This window comes from Homarus americanus, unplaced genomic scaffold (assembly GCF_018991925.1).
Source record: "Homarus americanus isolate GMGI-L3 unplaced genomic scaffold, GMGI_Hamer_2.0 scaffold24781, whole genome shotgun sequence".
NCBI classification, from domain to species: Eukaryota; Metazoa; Arthropoda; class Malacostraca; order Decapoda; family Nephropidae; genus Homarus; species Homarus americanus.
Window position 1 is genome coordinate 30,001 of NW_024723430.1, and position 18,962 is coordinate 48,962.

General features: G+C 44.4%; 1 protein-coding gene across 7 annotated transcripts in view; it reads left to right on the top strand.

Moving 5' to 3' along the window:
- LOC121863451 (probable chitinase 10) overlaps window positions 1-18,962 on the top strand; it is a 61,452-nt gene that overhangs the window by 9,202 nt on the left and 33,288 nt on the right. For all 7 annotated transcript variants that reach the window (XM_042362109.1, XM_042362113.1, XM_042362111.1 and 4 more), the window contains exons 3-4: window positions 8,933-9,139; window positions 9,385-9,644. In XM_042362109.1, the coding sequence (XP_042218043.1) occupies window positions 8,933-9,139; window positions 9,385-9,644 (467 nt within the window). The remainder of the gene's footprint in view (window positions 1-8,932; window positions 9,140-9,384; window positions 9,645-18,962) is intronic.

Consider the following 18,962-nt stretch of genomic DNA (forward strand, 5'->3'; position numbering starts at 1 on the left):
TGTTGACGTGTCGTGGTGTGTTAAGTTGATGGTGAGGTTGTGGTGTTGTGTTGTGTTAATGGTGAGGTTGTGGTGTTGTGTTGATGGTGAGGTTGTGGTGTTGTGTTGTGTTGATGGTGAGGTTGTGGTGTTGACGTGTCGTGGTGTGTTGCTGTGAGTGTGTTAAGTTGATGGTGAGGTTGTGGTGTTGTGTTGTGTTGATGGTGAGGTTGTGGTGTTGTGTTGTGTTGATGGTGAGGTTGTGGTGTTGTGTTGTGGTGTGTGGTGTGTCTGTGGAGTATTTGTGTGTGTGGTATTACTGTGGTATAACAAAGGCTCTGTGCTTCATGGCTCAAGATATTCCCGGAGTGGTTCATTGATGCATTTTTTCACTGCTTCATTTATCTCACGTTTCTCTCATTTATTGGTAATTCTCGTTTCTTCGTTATTTGATAAATTTTTATTCCACTACGTCGTTGACTCGTGAATAAATCTCTTTGGTTTTGTTTATTTGTGAATAATTTTTATTCATTGTTTCTCTTACTAGCGAATAGTTTTTTACTGCTTCACTTCATCGTCAACTGGTCTCGCTGTTTCGACAATTGGTGGGAAAATCTCGTTACCTCAGTGAGAGTTATTTTTTTGTCTTGTTTTGTAAATAATGTTTCGTTGCTTCACTCGGTCGTGCAATAGTTTCGTTCCCAAAATAAGCCCACCACACCACACCCTCACCCCTTGGTCACTGGTGGAGTAGCTCCCACACGCACACACCATCACTGAAGCAGGTTTCACTCTGATAGATGATCACTGAGGATGGTTTCCGTCTTGTTGCTAACACATGAAAAAAGAAATAGTTTTACATTATTTATCTATTTAATTTAATATTTTTGTTAACACTAAAAAAAATGATTTTCTTTAATATTAGTTTAATAATTAGAACAAAGGTCATGTTGCCATTTGACGTTTTAGTCAATTTTATAATAGATTTTAATTCTCAAACAGCTTGTTGGCACTTAGGCACTTAAAGGTCACGTATTTGGCAATCCACTTCAACTTGACACTTACAGAAGTTTTGCACTCATCAACGAAAACACGAAACTGTCATAAGGTGTCATAAGAAGGTGTCATAAGAAGGTGTCATAGGAAGGTGTCAAGGGTAGTTATTACTGCCTGTTGTGGGAGTCGCTGTGTACTAAATGACGGTAGTTTTTTTGTGTTTTGGTGTAGAGTATTGTTGAATTTTTCCTCAATTGGGGGTCAAGGTTAGTGTTGGGGTAATGACACGTGTTGGGGTCATGGCAATAGTATGGGATTGGGGTCATGACACGTGCTGGGGTCATGACATGTGTTGGGGTCATTAGAGATCATGACAGCTCAATTTCATGATAACACACACACACACATCTGGCCTGCCTTACCATGAGTGTGTGTGTGTGTGTGTGTGTGGTAGATGACTAGTGAAAGCCTCGGGAGTGGTATTATTAATGTGGCAACCTGACCTAACTTTCCCTTCCTGGTTTAAGGTGTATGGTGGACTGTGAGGGGAGAGGAGGAAGGGAGACAGAAGGGAGTGAAAGAGAGAGAAGGGAGGAAGAGAGAGGGGGGACGGATGGAATATGAGAGAGAGAGAGAGAGAGAGAGAGAGAGAGAGAGAGAGAGAGAGAGAGAGAGAGAACACCACCAGGAGATAACTTTCTCTCACTATTATGAATGGGTGAGGAGTGGCTGAGACAGGTGTTCCATTCTCCTCACTACCCACCACACTACCTGTACTTAGTGTATGGAAGAGCGTGTCAAGGTGTGGTGGTGGGGGTGGTGGGGAGAGGGTGGTGGGGGGTTGTAGATGTTAATGATCTTCAGGTGTATGTCAGGTGATATGTTAAAATTCCTGGGTTTGTGTGTAATAATAATAATAATAATAATAATAATAATAATAATAATAATAATAATAATAATAATAATAATAATAATAAACGGTTTATTAATAGAGTTGCAGCCGGTGGCTGAAAATATACAGACTTACATTTGATTTAGACATAATGATATAATATGCATTGAATACATTTACAGGGCTGTACAGTACATAAACCAGGAGTTGTTTATTATTTTAACAATAGATGGGATGGTGCTGTTCTTATATCTATAGGTGCGGGCTCTTATGGGCTGAATTTTGTTGTAGTGGCGGACTGCGCGAGTTGGGTGGGGGGGCTGCAGGAGGTGGCGATGGCGAGGGTGGTGCAGTAGTCCACGGCCAAACCTTTCCAGTGCTTGGTGGTGGAGGTCACGGAGGGATGGCATTTCCAGGGTGGAGAGAGCGTTGGTGTAGCCGGAGTATTCTGCGCCGAGCATGATTCTGCAGGCCCTTTTCTGTACCTTCTCTAGCTGACGTTGTTGGGTGGAGTTGAGAGAAGACGACCAGGCTGGTGACGCATACGTTAGTTTGGGGAGAATAAAGGCGTTGTAGATGGTCCTCAGCTCTGGCGTGGGTGTCCCAAGTGACCTAAGTCTTCGTAGCATGTAGAGACGGTACGAGGCTGCCTTGACTGTGTTATTTACATGGGCCTTCCAGTCAAGTTTGTTGTCTATAGTTACACCCAGGAGTTTGGCAGACTGCACCAGCTGGAGAGGATGGGCACCCACTGTGACTGCTGGGGCTTGCACTGGAGTGGTGGCGGTATTGATGTGCATGACTACGGTTTTGGTGTGGTTGATGGTGACCTTGTCCTCCGTAGTCCATGCCTGTAGCCTGTCCAGGGTGCCTTGGAGCGATGAGTAGTCTGTGTGTGTGTGTGTGTGTGTGTGTGTGTGTCCCCAAAACTATAAAACCTTAAACTCAATTTATTCTCAAGTTATCGCGCTGACGCCTAACTCCCACAGACAGACAGACAGACCTCTTCCTTGTAACCTTGTCCTGTGGTATTTCAGGCTGAGTTAAAGATCTTAGGCTGGACACTCCGGTATTTAGGAGTCAAGGTTGATGTTTTGGATTGTGTTTAATGACGTGATTGATGTGATTGTGTGTGTGGGGAGATGTCAGGAGGGTTGAGGTCCCGAAAGTTTTACCTCACACACACACACACACACACACACACACACACACACACACACACACACACTCACACACACACACACACACACACACACACACACACACACACACACACACACACACACACACACACACCACTGATTTATGACAGACAGATATCGAAGCAGTGTTCTGCAGACCTACCTGGCCTTGACACCACACAGACGCCACCTGAGCTTACCTGTCATTACTAATTATTTTTTTTACCACACGATAACACAAAATAAATGACTCGTTTCCTGTTACGATATCTTGGTACCAGTTATCGTAGTTGTTATTGTTATTTTACGATGTATAAGTTATCGTAGTTGTTATTGTTATTTTACGGGGTATAAGTTATCGTAGTATAGTTATCATCCTAGTTACAATACCTTTATATCCTGTGAGTGTGGTGGGGAGGTAGGGAGGGAGGGAGGGACACTAATTAGTTGAGGTCTTCCGCCATTAACTAATCAGAGGAGAGTTTAGATTACGTGAAGATTAGACCCCCTTAGCTTGTTGCAACTGGTGGTTAAATACCCTAACGCTACCTGGAAAGAGTTAGGTTAAGTTAGGTTAGATTTTATTTGGTTAGGTTAGATTTTATTTGGTTAGGTTAGGTTCTGTTTGGTTTGGTTAGGTCAGGCTAGGTTAGATCAAGTTGGGTTAGGCTAAGTTAGGTCAGGTTAGGTTAGGTCAAGCTAGGTTAGGTTAGGATAGCATTACATAGGTGAAATAATCCGGCACGTGATAGGAATATTTACCTTACCTCTGAGAGTAAGTCTGTGTGTGGCAGGTTAAAGTGACTCAGTTCCTATACGTTCTTACATCACCTTACGAGAAACTAACCCTCGTGACTCACTAGGCTGCTGAGCTCTGATTGGTCAATAAGGGATGTTAAGGTAGGCGTCTGATGTGGCAAGACTTGTTAGATACTGTTTTTACTTGGTAACAGTTGGGCTGCTTCACTTACCCCTTGTGTACAACCTCCTCCGCCTCACTGACTCGTCGAGATTGTTTTTCCCCGAGAGGATGTTTTGTTTCAAGTTTATTTGTATTGAGATGCTGAGTGAGATTTCGGAAATATATTAGGTCGTTAGAATGTACAGTAGTTATAATGTATATTTGTGATAGATAGGAGTGCATGTGTGTTTCTGCCTGTCTATATGGAAACACGACCCCCCAACATTACCAGACCCCCTCCCAGACCCCCCTCCAAGGCCCCCCTCCAAGGCCCCCCTCCCAGGCCCCCCTCCCAGGCCCCACTCCCAGACCCCCCTCCCAGACCCCTCGGGTACTGGTGTCCTGGTTTTTGCTCCACTTCCACAAGATCGACCACGCCCCTGTCCCGCTGACCTTGTTCATACTGGAGCGCCCTTGTGTACCTCCTCCTCCTCCTCCTCTCCTCTTCTCCTCCTCTTCTCCGTCCTCCTTTTCTCTCTCCTCCTCCTCCTCCTTTTCATGTTGACAGCGGTGGGAATTTTGAGTCTTTCCCGGTAGACGAAGATGAGCTTAAGCTTTATATACGAGAGCTTGAAGCTTTCCTCGGGTACTCTAGACGAAGGTGAGCTTAAGCTTTATATACGAGAGCTTCTAAAGCCGCCCCTGGCCAGCTTGACTTGATATACTAGTTACTAAGACAACTTGACTCCCTGACCACTGAAGAAAATATGTTGATGAGTTGTGGCCGTCACTTAAGCTGGGCCACACGCACACAGACACACACACACACAGACACGCACACACGCACACACACACATGGGCAGGGGGTTGTTGCTCAGGTGTTGGTTATTATATTAAAATTTTCTTCTTTTTTGGTTTAGTATATTTGTGAACAAGTTCTCTCTCTCTCTCTCTCTCTCTCTCTCTCTCTCTCTCTCTCTCTCTCTCTCTCTCTCTCTCTCTCTCTCTCTCTCTCTCTCTCTCTCTCTCTCTCTCTCTCTCTCTCTCTCTCTCTCTCTCTCTCTCTCTCTCTCTCTCTCAATTACTTTTCTATTATATTACAACCACGTACATACACCTTTGTCTATCTATCTATCTATCTATCTATATTCAAGTGATAATTTAGGTGATAAGTCATCGGTAATTTCAAAGGCAGGTAAAGGAACAATAAAAACTGGACACTACAGTTACGTGGCAGGTAACAGTATAAGGAGCGTTACTGTTACGTGGCAGGTAACAGTATAAGGAGCGTTACTGTTACGTGGCAGGTAACAGTATAAGGAGCGTTACTGTTACGTGGTAGATGACAGTAGAACATTAAGGAGCATTACTTGAGGTAGTCAGTAGCACTTTCCACCTGTGTTGACAAAAACGACACATAAACACACATCAGCCAAAAGGAATTCGACCAGAAAACAATTTATATCAAAACAAACAACAAAATATATTAATACAAACTCAAAACAAACAATTCAACCTTAAAGAAAAATATTTAAAAAATTAACCTAACCTGACCTAACCTAACCTGACCTAACCTAACCTGACCTAACCTGACCTAACCTAACCTAACCTAACCTAACCTGACCTAACCTAATGATCACACAACTGAACGCCAAACAGGTATCGAGACAGGTAATATGCAAATGAGGTGCTTTAAAGTGTGGTCAAGTGATATTGGGAGTCAAGCGATCGTTCGTCTGGTGTTGATTTCGTAAGGGTGGTATTGTGGGGGAGGAGGGGGTGAGGAAACGAACGCCAGACGCAGGTGATTGCTCGTGGTGGCGTTGTGGTAGTGGTGCTGAGACAAGAGAGCTAAGTGGTTGTGGTAGTCAAGTGTTTTGGAGAAATATGTAGGAGTTTTTAAGTTAGTAGTTTCTCTCCCTCCCTCCCTTCTTTTCCTCCTTCCCTTCTTTTCCTCCTTCCCACTCCCTTTCCCACTCCCCCTTACCTCCCTCGACCCCAACCTTATTCCTACTCGCCCTCTTATCACCCCTCCCCTCCCTTCATCCCCCCCCTCCCTCCCTCTCTCATAATAACATAAGAAAATAAGGAGTCTGCAATAGGCCGGTTGGCCTGTGCATGGCAGCTCCTGTCGAGAGTTACTACCACTCTCTATCATCCATGAATCTATCTAGCCTCCTTTTACAACTTTCCAACATTCCAGCACTTACTACAAAGTTGCTAAGCTTGTTCCACTCGTCCACCACCCAATTTGTGAACCAGTTCCTTCCTATCTCCCTCCTAAATCTAAACTTATCCAACTTAAATCCGTTGCTACGAGTCCTATCCTGCTCGGATATTATAAGAACTTTATCTATATCCCCTTTATTGATTCCTTTCACCCACTTAAATACTTCTATCATATCTCCCCGCACTCTTCGTCTTTCTAGGGAATGCAAGTTTAGTTTCTTTAACCTATCTTGATATGGAAGTTTCTAAGTCCCGGAATCATTTTCGTCATTCTTCGCTGCACCGACTCCTGTGAATTGATATCCATTCTATAATAAGGGCACCAGAACTGAACCGCATAATCGAGGTGCGGCCTGACTAGCGCAAGATATAATTGCAATAAGACCTCTGCACTCTTATTACTTACACTTCTAGATATAAAACCAAATACTCTGTTTGCCTTATTTCGAACATTAACGCACTGTTTTCTAGGCCGTAGGTCCGGGCTTACAAGTACCCCTAAGTCTCTTTCACAAGTCGACTTCTCTAGGTTGATGTTAAGGCTGTATACATTGACAGTATTTGTTCTTCTAATATTAAGTACGCTGCACTTGCTGGTGTTGAATTTCATTTGCCATTTTTCTGACCACTCCTGCAGTTTATTTAAACCCTCCTGTAGTGCATTTGCATCCTGCCCTGAATTAATCTGCCGCCCTATTTTGGTGTCATTCACAAACTTACTTATGTCACTGCTGATCCCAGTATCTAGATCGTTTATGTAGATTATGAACAAGAGTGGGCCCAGTACTGACCCCTGGGGAACTCCACTGGTTACACAGCCCCACAAGTCTCCCTCCCTCCCTCCATCATCTTCTACTCCCTCGTTAGTCTGTGTTTTCCTTTGTTGTCTCTTCATGTTTCTCAGTTCCCTCCCTTGACCTTTCCATGCCCCCCCCCCCCTTCATCTCCAACCACCCCCCTGGCCTGTCCATACTGACACCCTGGCGCTTACAGCCACTGGCCTCCGGTGCTGCTTGTGGGCGTCTGGTGGTGGGTGTGGTGTGGTTTGGTAGAAGTGTGGTGAAGTTACATTGTGTCTTGGTGCTGGGTAGTAGGTCAGCGTGACAAATCAATCACCTCTCTCTCTCTCTCTCTCTCTCTCTCTCTCTCTCTCTCTCTCTCTCTCTCTCTCTCTCTCTCTCTCTCTCTCTCTCTCTATCATATGTTGTATTCATTACTGATCATCACGACCTCATCATTATCAGCACATCGGCTTACCCAACACCGCGGACACACTTCCCTCCATCCCTCCCTCCTCACTCCTACCCTCCTTCCCTTCCTCCCTCCCTCCCTCTTCACTCCTGCTCTCCCTCTCTGTCTGTCTGTCTCTCTGGCTGTCTATCTGTCTGTCTGATCGGTCAAATATCTAGTCACCTGTGGTTTCTCCTCAATATAACCTTCCAGTCTAACATAACCTAACCTAACCTCACAGTCTAATCAGTAACATAACACTTACAGTAGACTGACTGACCTTCAAGTGACTGTCCTTGAATGAGGTGACTTAACACCGTGATGCTCCTGAGATACCGGCCGATAACTGTCTGTCTGTCTATTGTGTGACCGTATGTCTGTCTGTCTATTGTGTGACCGTATGTCTGTCTTTCTACTGTATGTAAGTCTGTATTTCTGTCTATATTTGTATGTGTGTATGTCTCTGTGTATAGATATGTATGTGACCGTCTGTCTGTTTGCCTGTGTGTCTGTCTGTATATTTAGTGTACGGTTCCATCTTTATCCCGTGTTAACTCTTCCATCTTTATCGCGTGTTGCTTGTTCCTCTTTTGGCTTCTTACTTTCTCTTCCTTCCTCCGTTTCTTCTGCCCTTCACCTCTTTCCATCATCGCTTCTCTGGCCTTAAATTATGTCGTTACTCTCTCTCTCTCTCTCTCTCTCACACACACACACACCATTCTCACGCACATTCCCCCCCAATCACCAATTCCCCTTCCCTCCCACTCACCCTCCCTCTCCCCCCACTCGACCTTGAAGCAATTCCCAGCCACCTTCACCCAGGCTAGACCACACCTGACCGGCATATCTTAATTAACAATAACAGTTACCTTACTTCGAGTCACACCTGGAGGCTAATTAGTAACCTTGATGTGACCAGGTGACTAATGGTTGGTTGATTACCTTCGTGTGTTAACCAAAAAAAAGAAGGTTAATTTGGTTCATGGTTGTCTCTCTCTCTCTCTCTCTCTCTCTCTCTCTCTCTCTCTCTCTCTCTCTCTCTCTCTCTCTCTCTCTACCCACCTTCCCACCAATCTATCTGCATATATCTCCCACCTAACCTAACCTAACCAAACCCTTCATATTTCTCAATGTAAACAATATCTCAAAATGTCACCCAACCATAACCAATCAGAACGTCTCTCTTAACATTACCCATCCAAAACAACCAATCAGAACGCCTCTCTTAATATTACCCATCCAAAACAACCAATCAGAACGTCTCTCTTAATAGTACCCATCCATAACAACCAATCAGAACGTCTCTCTTAATATTACCCATCCATAACAACCAATCAGAACGTCTCTCTTAATATTACCCAACCATAACCCATCAGAACGTCTCTCTTAATATTACCCATCCATAACAACCAATCAGAACGTCTCTCTTAATATTACCCAACCATAACCAATCAGAACGTCTCTCTTAATATTACCCATCCATAACAACCAATCATAATGTCTCTTTTTGTCTCTCCTTTACAGATGAGATAGACAAACGACAAGCAGAGGACAGAAACAAGAAAGTGGTCTGCTACTACACTAACTGGTCCGTGTACAGGAAGGGACTAGCCAAGTACACACCGCAGAATATTAACCCTTATTTGTGTACCCATTTGGTCTATGCCTTTGGTGGCCTCACGGATGAGTTTGAGATAAAACCCTTCGATTCTTACCAGGATATTGAACAAGGTAAGTGTTTGTGTGTGGGTGGGGTGGGGGGGGGTGTAGGTGTGTGTGTGTGTGAGAGAGAGAAGGGAGTTAAGTAAGAAAGATAGGTGTTGTGTAGTGTGTATAGTGCAGTGGTGATGTAGGGGAGGAAAGTGTGTGTGTGTGTGTGTGGCCCAGGAGAGAGTGGTAGTATCAACAAAAACTCCCATCAATACCATGCACTAAACCCTTCCTCTGACATTCCTTTTCCTCATCCACAACCCCAGGTGGCTATGCCAAGTTCAACGGGCTGAAGCAGTACAATAAGGCCCTCAAAACCCTCCTGGCTATCGGTGGGTGGAATGAAGGCTCCGGTCGCTTCAGTGAACTGGTGTCTCTGCCTGAGTTCCGTAAGACCTTCATCATCTCAACCATCAAGCATCTCAGACGATACAACTTTGACGGTCTCGATCTGGACTGGGAGTACCCGGCGTCTCGCGATGGTTCCGCCCCGGAGGACAGAGAGAACTATGCGGCGTTGGTCAGGGTGAGTACTTGGGCTCTTGATGTTTTTGTTCTGTTCGAGCTCTCTCTCTCTCTCTCTCTCTCTCTCTCTCTCTCAGGTACATCAGTGTGAAGGTGTCGTAATACATAAGTTTGTTTCTTGATGTTCAACACAAACTGTTTTGGAACGTACTAAGCTTCCATGATGACACACACACACACACACACACACACACACACACACACACACACACACACACACACACACACACAAAGGTTCTATGAAAGAAAAAAATTATGACATGTTTACTGTCGGCGGTGAAAGGCGACACTTGACGGTATTTACAGTATTATATAATGATTTTATGTGATGGTTGGAGGCGACCCACACCATCACCAACACCATCACCCACACCATCACCCACACCAGGCAACACACACACACACAGAGTGGGTCTATCTATCAGGACTCATGGTGTGTCCAGGTAGCCTCACATAGGCCCGGGGGTGAGGGGGTGGTGGCTAGTCTTACTGACAGGTTGTTGCGGCACTTGCTGACGTCATCTACCGTTATCTCTCTCTCTCTTTCTCTCTCTGTTTGAAGCTGTTGTTGGGTGATGAATGGACTCTCTCTCTCTCTCATCATCTTTTCTACATCATCATCATCATCATCATCATCATCATCATCATCACCACCACCATCTTCCTTGTATCAGCCGCCATTATTGTGAACATGATCGTCTCCTTTCTGCTGTGTTGTTTACTTGACGTCACCAGCAGCAGGGAGAACCATATGGACGCTGCTTGTGGCTTGTACAATAAGTCACGGTGTGTTAGGTAGTATCTGTGGCTGCCTGCTGTCGTTACTCTACCTCCTGGTTGTTGAGAGAGAGAAAAATCAATATTAGATTGAATAGGAAAAATAGGGGGAGGGAAGAAGATGAAAGAGAGAGAAGGAGGGAAGAGGAAGGGGGAGTGAGAGAGAGAGAAGGGAGATAATATGGCAGGAGTGAGAGGGAGGGAGAGAGTGTAACAGGGGAGAGAGGGGGAAGGGGAAGGGAGTGTTATAGGAGAGGGAGAGATAGGGTGTGGCAGGAGTGAGAAGGAAGAAGTGAGTGTGGCAAGGGTCAGAGGGAGGGAAGAAGGAGAACAAGATAACCAGCCCCAACACCCGCCTGACGAGGGTATCCGTGTGTCTCCTGCAGGTGGAGTCATCGTCAGTACCCGGAGAGACAGGATACAAGATGTTGTAATCAACCTCCCTAACCTTCAACCGGAAACTCAAATGTTCTTATGATGAAAAATTTTCCCAAGCTTAGTGATGTGAGAAGGACACCAACTACCTCACTTAAGCAACAACAAAGATGGAGTCTCAGAAGCTCCTACCTTGATTTTTTTTCCCTTTGAATTAGATCTATGAACATGTATCTAACTAAACCACTACGATACAAATATTAGGATCAAATTACCATCGATTATACCGTTAACTCGTCTTGCAATCACCAGTTGTAGAGAGGAATGTGTTTCTGGACCTCAAAGAGACGCGGGTGTAGGGAGTTGTGTGTCGGTACGTGTGGTGGAGTCCCTCTGGTCCAGACATTTGTACCCGCGTTATTTCCTATTCGGGGGATGACCTTACTGCTCCTGTGTCTGTCTTTGGTGTACCTGAGGCCGGGAGGGGAAAGTAGGGGTAGGGGTAGTTAATTTGGTCAGGGGAGGGGTAATGTGGGCTTCTTTGGTCAGGGAGGAAGGGGTGTGAAGCCGTTGTAAGGGCCACTTTGGTCAGGGGGAGGTTTGAGTGTAGACTTAAGATGGTTGGTCACATGGGTCCCAGTCCTAGTAAGACACAACCTAACCTAACCTAACCTTATCTAGCTTGACCTGATCTATAACCTAACCTAACCTAATGTACTTCATTGTGTTCCACTACACCTTACAGTACAGTACCTGCAGCACAGTTATTCCTACATTAAATTACAACGTTACAGTAGTGTCCGGTCTTTCCCTCCCCCGCAAGAAGTGATGACCTATTTCCTTGTCTGGCTAGTGACTCAGAACCAGGCGCCCTACACACACACACACACACACACACACACATATATATAACGAGATAATATGTGCCATGACTTCAATAGAAAAATAATAGGGTCGTTTCTCCTGTCGATAGTATCGGTGAGTATTTTTTAGGCAGGAAAATAGTGGTTTCGATTCCCTTGACAATACTGGGTGCCATGGGTTTTACAGGGAATTATTGAGTTCGTTTTCCCTGTCGATGATAATAATCGTAATTTTTGGGGGATAGGAAAATAATAATGTCGTTTTCCCTAATGAAAGTATTCACTCAGGAAAACAAATTAGGTTTGTCGTGTCTCATGGTGGAGGAGGATCACCCAATGACACCCGGATGAAGTATAAGGTATCGAATCCCCTGTTACTTATATTTTCATCTGATATTATGGCGAGGAGGTTCAAACAAGAAACCTCAAATAAAAGGGTTCGAATCCTCCTTGTTTTGTATTTGTTTTTGTTTTTTCGTCTTATGAAAATCTTGTTGACATTAGTATTTTTGTAAGTAGAACCTTTAGTAATGTCTCGCGTGTGGTTATATATCAGGGTTACAAGCTATATGAAGGTGTGTGTGAATGTATGCGTGTTATATGTCAAGGTGAACAGACCTCCAGAGCGATATAAGATTATATAAATACAATAATCACCTCATTTATAAATTTGGATAATTCTAGTTGATATAAAGGCATTTATGAAATGGCTTGTTCGATATAAAATGATACGCTCAATATCCTATACTTGATATAAGGTCACCAATATATACAATCATGTCCTCTATATATACATCAACGTACATATAAAAACTCGATATAAGAACAAATAACACCAATAACCTGGGTCGTGAACATAACAGTTACCCCCCCACCACCATGCAGTAACTGTTAATCATAAGGTGAACAGAGAGCAAGCTTTAGGTGAGGGAAGGCAGAACACGTTGAACAGAACAACGTTATAACAGGACAAGATAAAGTTCACCACAGTGACCACACCCAACTCCATGACCACCTCTACCACCACTACTACTACCATTACCACTACTACTACCACCTTACCACTACTACCACCTTACCACCACTACCACCATTACCACTACTACTACCTACCACCTACTACCATTACTCCCTCTCCACCATTACCTCCACTACATTACTACCCACCTCTACCACCACTACTACTACCATTACCCTACTACTACCACCATGCCACTACTACTACCATTACCACCACCCTACTACTACCATTACTACTACTACCACCACCTCTACCACCCTACTTTCTTTGGTATCTGCTGCTTGTAGCTGCTACTTAGGTTAGCACACTTATATACTTTATACTGTAGGGCTGCTCTTTCATAAGTTGCCACTGCTCTTATGATTTATCTGCTTTATGGGTTACCACTGCTGCGCGTTTGCTGCTTATATACTATCACTCTTATGGTTCTTATTGCTACATGTTATATATTTCTTTCTTATAAATTTTACTTTCTCTATATAGTTGTACTCTTCTTAACCTTTTATGCTATAATTGTACTTACTACTATTACTTAGTTGCCATGATTTGCCAATACTTGCTGTTCTATGGTTGTATATAGTTATACTTATTGTTATACTTTCTCTTACTTACTTGCCACCACTACTACTTACCTTCTACTACTACCATTACTTAATACCTTATACTACTACCTATGGGTTGCTTCTACTACATACCACCATTACCACCACCACCACCCCACCACCACTACCACCACACACCACCACCCACCACCATCACACCCACACACACCCACACCCACACTCACCACCACACACCACCACCACATCACACCACACACACACACCACCACCACCACACACCACCACACACCACACACACCACACACACACACATCACCACCACACACCCACACACACACACCACCACACCATCACACCACCCCACCACACACCACACACACCACCACACACCACACACACACACACATCACACCACACACACACACACACACCACCACACACACCACCACCCACACCACCACCACACCACCCACACCCACACACCACCACCACACCACCACCACACATGGTCAGTGAGTTCTTTCCAACACTCAGACTAGCCTCATGGCCTCCGCTGTGGTGAAATATGTCTGGGTGTTGAGGAGGAAAAACTAGTGATAGGGACAAGGGTGATACACCTAACACACACACACCCACCACACCACCACACCACCACCACCACACCGCCACCACCACCACCACCACACACCACCACCACCACCACACCACCCACACACACACCACCACACACACACCACCACCACACCACCACCACCACACACCACCACACCACACACACACCACCACCACCACCACCACACACACACACACACCACCACCCACACCACCACACACCCACACCACCACACACCACCACACACACCACACACACACCACCACACACACCCACCCACACACACACACCCACCACCTACCCACACCACACACACACCACACACCACACACACCCACCACCACCACCACACCACCACCCACCACACCCACCACACCATCACGACCACTCACCACCACCCCACACCACCACACACCACCACCACACCACACACACCACTACCACACCACACACCACTACCACCACACACACCACCACACACACACACCACCACACCACCACCACCACCACTACCACCCACACCACTACCACCACCACCACCACCACACCACCACACCACCACCACCACACACCCACCACACACACACCACCACCACACACACACACACACCACCACACACCACTACCACACACACACAACACTCACACACACACACACACACACCACACCACTAACACACACACACACACACACACACACACACACACACACACACACACACTGTTCTTCTAATACAGATACAGTACATAACAGAGGACAGGGTACGGTGGGTAAGTGGATCAGGCCTCGTCTCCTGTTCTAAAGGCCATTGGTTCGTGGTGAAAGATTCTCCAGTTTAGGAAGTGAAGGCTGTCGAGTGTGTGTGTGTGTGTGTGTGTGTGTGTGTGTGTGTGTGTGTGTGTGTGTGAGGAAGAAGTGGTGGTGAAAGAAGAGAGGAGGAAGGGGAGGGAATAAGGAGGGAGAGAGGGAGGGAAGACGGTAGAGAGGGAGAGAAGAAAGAAGTGAAGGGAGGGAAGAGGGGAAGTAGTGAGGGAGGGAAGGAGTGAGGGAGGCAGGGAGAGAAGAAGGGAAGAAGGGAGGGAAGAAGATAGTGAGGGAGGGAGGCAGTGAGGGAGGGAAGGTGAAGGGTTACAACACCAACACCACCACTAGTTCACCTTCACACCACAAGGACACAACACACCGCCGCTTCTTTAACCAGAGACAGTACTAACCCCCACCCCCCCCTCCCTCTCCCTCCCCTCTACTATGGGGAGGAAGTCTGTCTGTCTGTCTGTAGGGATTGTTTATATCTGTCCGTGTCTGTCTGTCTATGTAGGTTTTGTTAATACCTCTCTGCCTGTCTAATGTGGATTTTTTTGTCTGTCTTTCTATATATCTGTCTGTCAGTCTTTCTTCCTGTCTCATTTTATCTGTATATTAATCTGTTTCTACCTGTCTGTTTTCTTCTGTCTACAACTATCTATAACTTATTATCTTTCTTTCTGTCGGTCAATCCATCAATCTCTAGCTATCAGTCTATTTGTTAATATTTACCTGTATGTCTATTCATCTATCCGTATATCTATCCATCAAATTATCCATTAGTCTATCTGTATGATGACAGTAAGAGGGATAATTCCAATGAACATAACAAATAAAAATAAATAAAGATACAAAAACATTAAAAAACTGAATTAATACAAATCTTCTATCGATTTAATATTACATAAAAAAATCGACATTACGCGACCCTGAAATAGGCTCCCACGCCTCACCTGAAGACGACACGGAAATAAGGCCTGGCGTCATCTTCAGGTCACGACCTACCTGGACTCGCAGACCTGTGGGGGGAGGGGGGGGTTAAGGAGAAGGGGAGTCAGGGCCGAAGGAGTCAGGGCCAAGTGGGTGGTCGAATGGGGGAGGGAGTGGGAAAGGGAGGGGAGAATCAGGTCCTGAAGTTAAGTGGGGTGAGGGAGCGGAGGGTAGGAGAGGGAGATGGGGTGAGGGGGCGGAGGGGAAGGAGGAGAAGAGAGGCGAGAGGTGGGGGAGCAGTCTCCTGGTGCAACGTTACAGGATATTCTCTCTCTCTCTCTCTCTCTCTCTCTCTCTCTCTCTCTCTCTCTCTCTCTCTCTACACACACACACTGAAGAAGCCTCCAAATAAATAACACTTCTCTCTGGTGACATTCAAGTTGATGTATTACTTAGTGAAGGAAGTGTGGGTCAGACCTTCAGTAGGTGTTGGTGGCTCAGGTAGACACAAATAAGAATATACAGCAGGTAGATTCCGTAGTGCTGAAGAGAGAATATTTATTTACGTGTTTCTTTTTCTCTATTTCGTATCGTCAAATAAATATAAGAAAAAAAAAACTAATTTATTTTACACTAACTCAAGAAATATATTTACTGGTCAAAGAAAAGCTAATGTATTTTCTATTAATGTCTCAAGAAAATAAATCTAAAAAAAACCGAGAGATTTATTATGTATTGATGCGTCAGGGAAAATAAGAGGTTTCTCGCCTACGGCCTAGAAAACAGTGCGTTAATGTTCGAAATAAGGCAAATAGAGTACTAGGTTTTATATCTAGAAGTGTAGGTAATTATTGCAGCTATGTCTTGGGCTAGTCAGGCCGCACCTCGATTATGCGGTTCAGTTCTGGTGCCCTTATTATAGAATGGATATCAATTCACTAGAGTCGGTGCAGCGAAGAATGACAAAAATGATTCAGGGACTTAGAAACCTTCCATATCAGGATAGGTTAAAGAAACTTAACTTGCATTCCCTAGAAATACGAAGAGTGCGGGGAGATATGATAGAAGTATTTAAGTGGGTGAAAGGAATCAATAAAGAGGATATAGATAAAGTTCTTATAATGTCCGAGCAGGATAGGACTCGGAGCAACGGATTCAAGTTGGATAAGTTTAGGTTTAGGAGGGAGATAGGAAGAAACTGGTTCACAAATAGGGTGGTGGACGAGGGGAACAAGCTTAGCAACTTTGTAGTAAGTGCTGGAACGCTGGAAAGTTTCAAAAGGAGGCTAGATAGATTCATGGATAATAGAGAGTGGTAGTAACTCTCGACAGGAGCTGTCATGCACAGGCCAACCGGCTTATTGCAGACTCCTTATTTTCTTATGTTATTATGTTCTTGTGAGTGTAAGAAAGGGTGCGGTGGCTGAGTGGATACAACTCTCGTCTCTTGCTCTATGTGTCGATGGTTCAATCCCAGTCCACCCAGCTGAGAATGTATACACCTGACTTTACATTCAGTGGAAATTTATATCAAAGAAAGATTATTTTTTCTTCCTAAATAAAGTAAAAAAAATGTTTTGGTAAATCGAGAAGAAATTTGTGTCTCCAAATTACGAAAAGAAAAAATCCGGACGACGCAGACAGCAGAATACATCTCTTACGTCACGGCAGAAACAAGAATTTATTTCAAGATGCAGAATAAAACTTGTTCGTCATTGAGGAAACAGAAATTTGTTTCGTAATGTGAAAGAGAATTATGTTGAAGATCGCGTGAGTGTCTATCTGTCTATCTGTTTATCTGCCTATATATCTATTTATCTATCTAATTATCTATCCATCTATAAGAACATAAGAACATAAGAAAATAAGGAGTCTGCAATAGGCCGGTTGGCCTGTGCATGGCAGCTCCTGTCGAGAGTTACTACCACTCTCTATCATCCATGAATCTATCCAGCCTCCCTTTGAAACTTTCCAGAGTTCCCGCACTTACTACAAAGTTGCTAAGCTTGTTCCACTCGTCCACCACCCTATTTGTAAACCAGTTTCTTCTTATCTCCCTCCTAAACCTAAACTTATCCAACTTGAATCCCTTGCTCCGAGTCCTATCCTGCTCGGATATTATAAGAACTTTATCTATATCACCTTTATTGATTCCTTTCACCCACTTAAATACTTCTATCAAATCTCCCCGCACTCTTCGTCTTTCTAGGGAATGCAAGTTAAGATTCTTTAACCTATCCTGATATGGAAGGTTTCTAAGTCCCGGAATGGGTGGATAGATATATAGATAGATAAATTCAACAGCATTACCTCACCGTGTTAAATTAAATGATATAATTAACCTGGAAGTAAGATTAACAAGTTCACAGTTAGCAATTTCACTTAAGGTCACCCAGAAGCAACACACCCATGACGTCACGGGGTCACAAAAGGTCAGGCGAGAGTCACAAAAGTTCACAGGCGATGACAATTACTCTGTTTACTTGGGGATTAGTTCCTTGTTCCGGCTGATTGTACCTGTTAATTACCAGACCTAACGCTACCTGGGGGAAGGTTAGGTTAGGTTAGGTTAGGTTAGACTGGACCAGTTCTCAGGGCGGATCACGGACTGCTGACGTCACCCTAATGTTACCTCAGCTTACCTCACGTCACCTCACCTCACCTCACATCCTCACTGGAATGTGGAATAAATGTTTACTTGACTTATTAATGTTACTGTTCATGAGAAGTGTTTGTAGAATGTTATTGTTCCGGAATATCTTTGTTGTTTTTCTGGTCGCTGTATTTGTTGATGTACCTCTGATGTCATCCTTGTATTTATATTTTAACTTTACCTGCAGCTGTATTTGTTGCTGTGCCTCTAAATTTACCTCTGAAGTAATTGTTGTACCTGTACCTGTGGCTAATTTACCATTGGCTGCACGTACCTGTGTGTGTAGGTACCTGTGTTATTGTTCCTTAATTATTTTACATACCTGTATTTTTTCCTCTTAAATAATACACCTTTATCTTTGTTTCTTTATTAATGTCTTCGTCTGTCTTTAAATTTAATTAAATGAAATTAAATAGTCAAAACCATTGGAGTTCTGGATTAATTATCAGGTTTTGTTGTCTTGTTAAAGGGGGGGGTAGAGTGACGTCATCAAGGGAGAGTGAGAGGGTAGAGTGACGCCATCAAGGGAGAGTGAGAGGGTAGAGTGACGTCATCAAAGGAGAGAGTTAGTGAGAGTGGGGTAGAGTGACGTCATCAAGGTAGAGTGTTGAGAAAGGTAAACACGACTCTGAGTGGTTGTGTTTACATGTTTAGTTACAGTTATGTAAACATTGGGTCATCCTTGATGTAATGTTAGCCAAAAGAGACAGACATAGAGA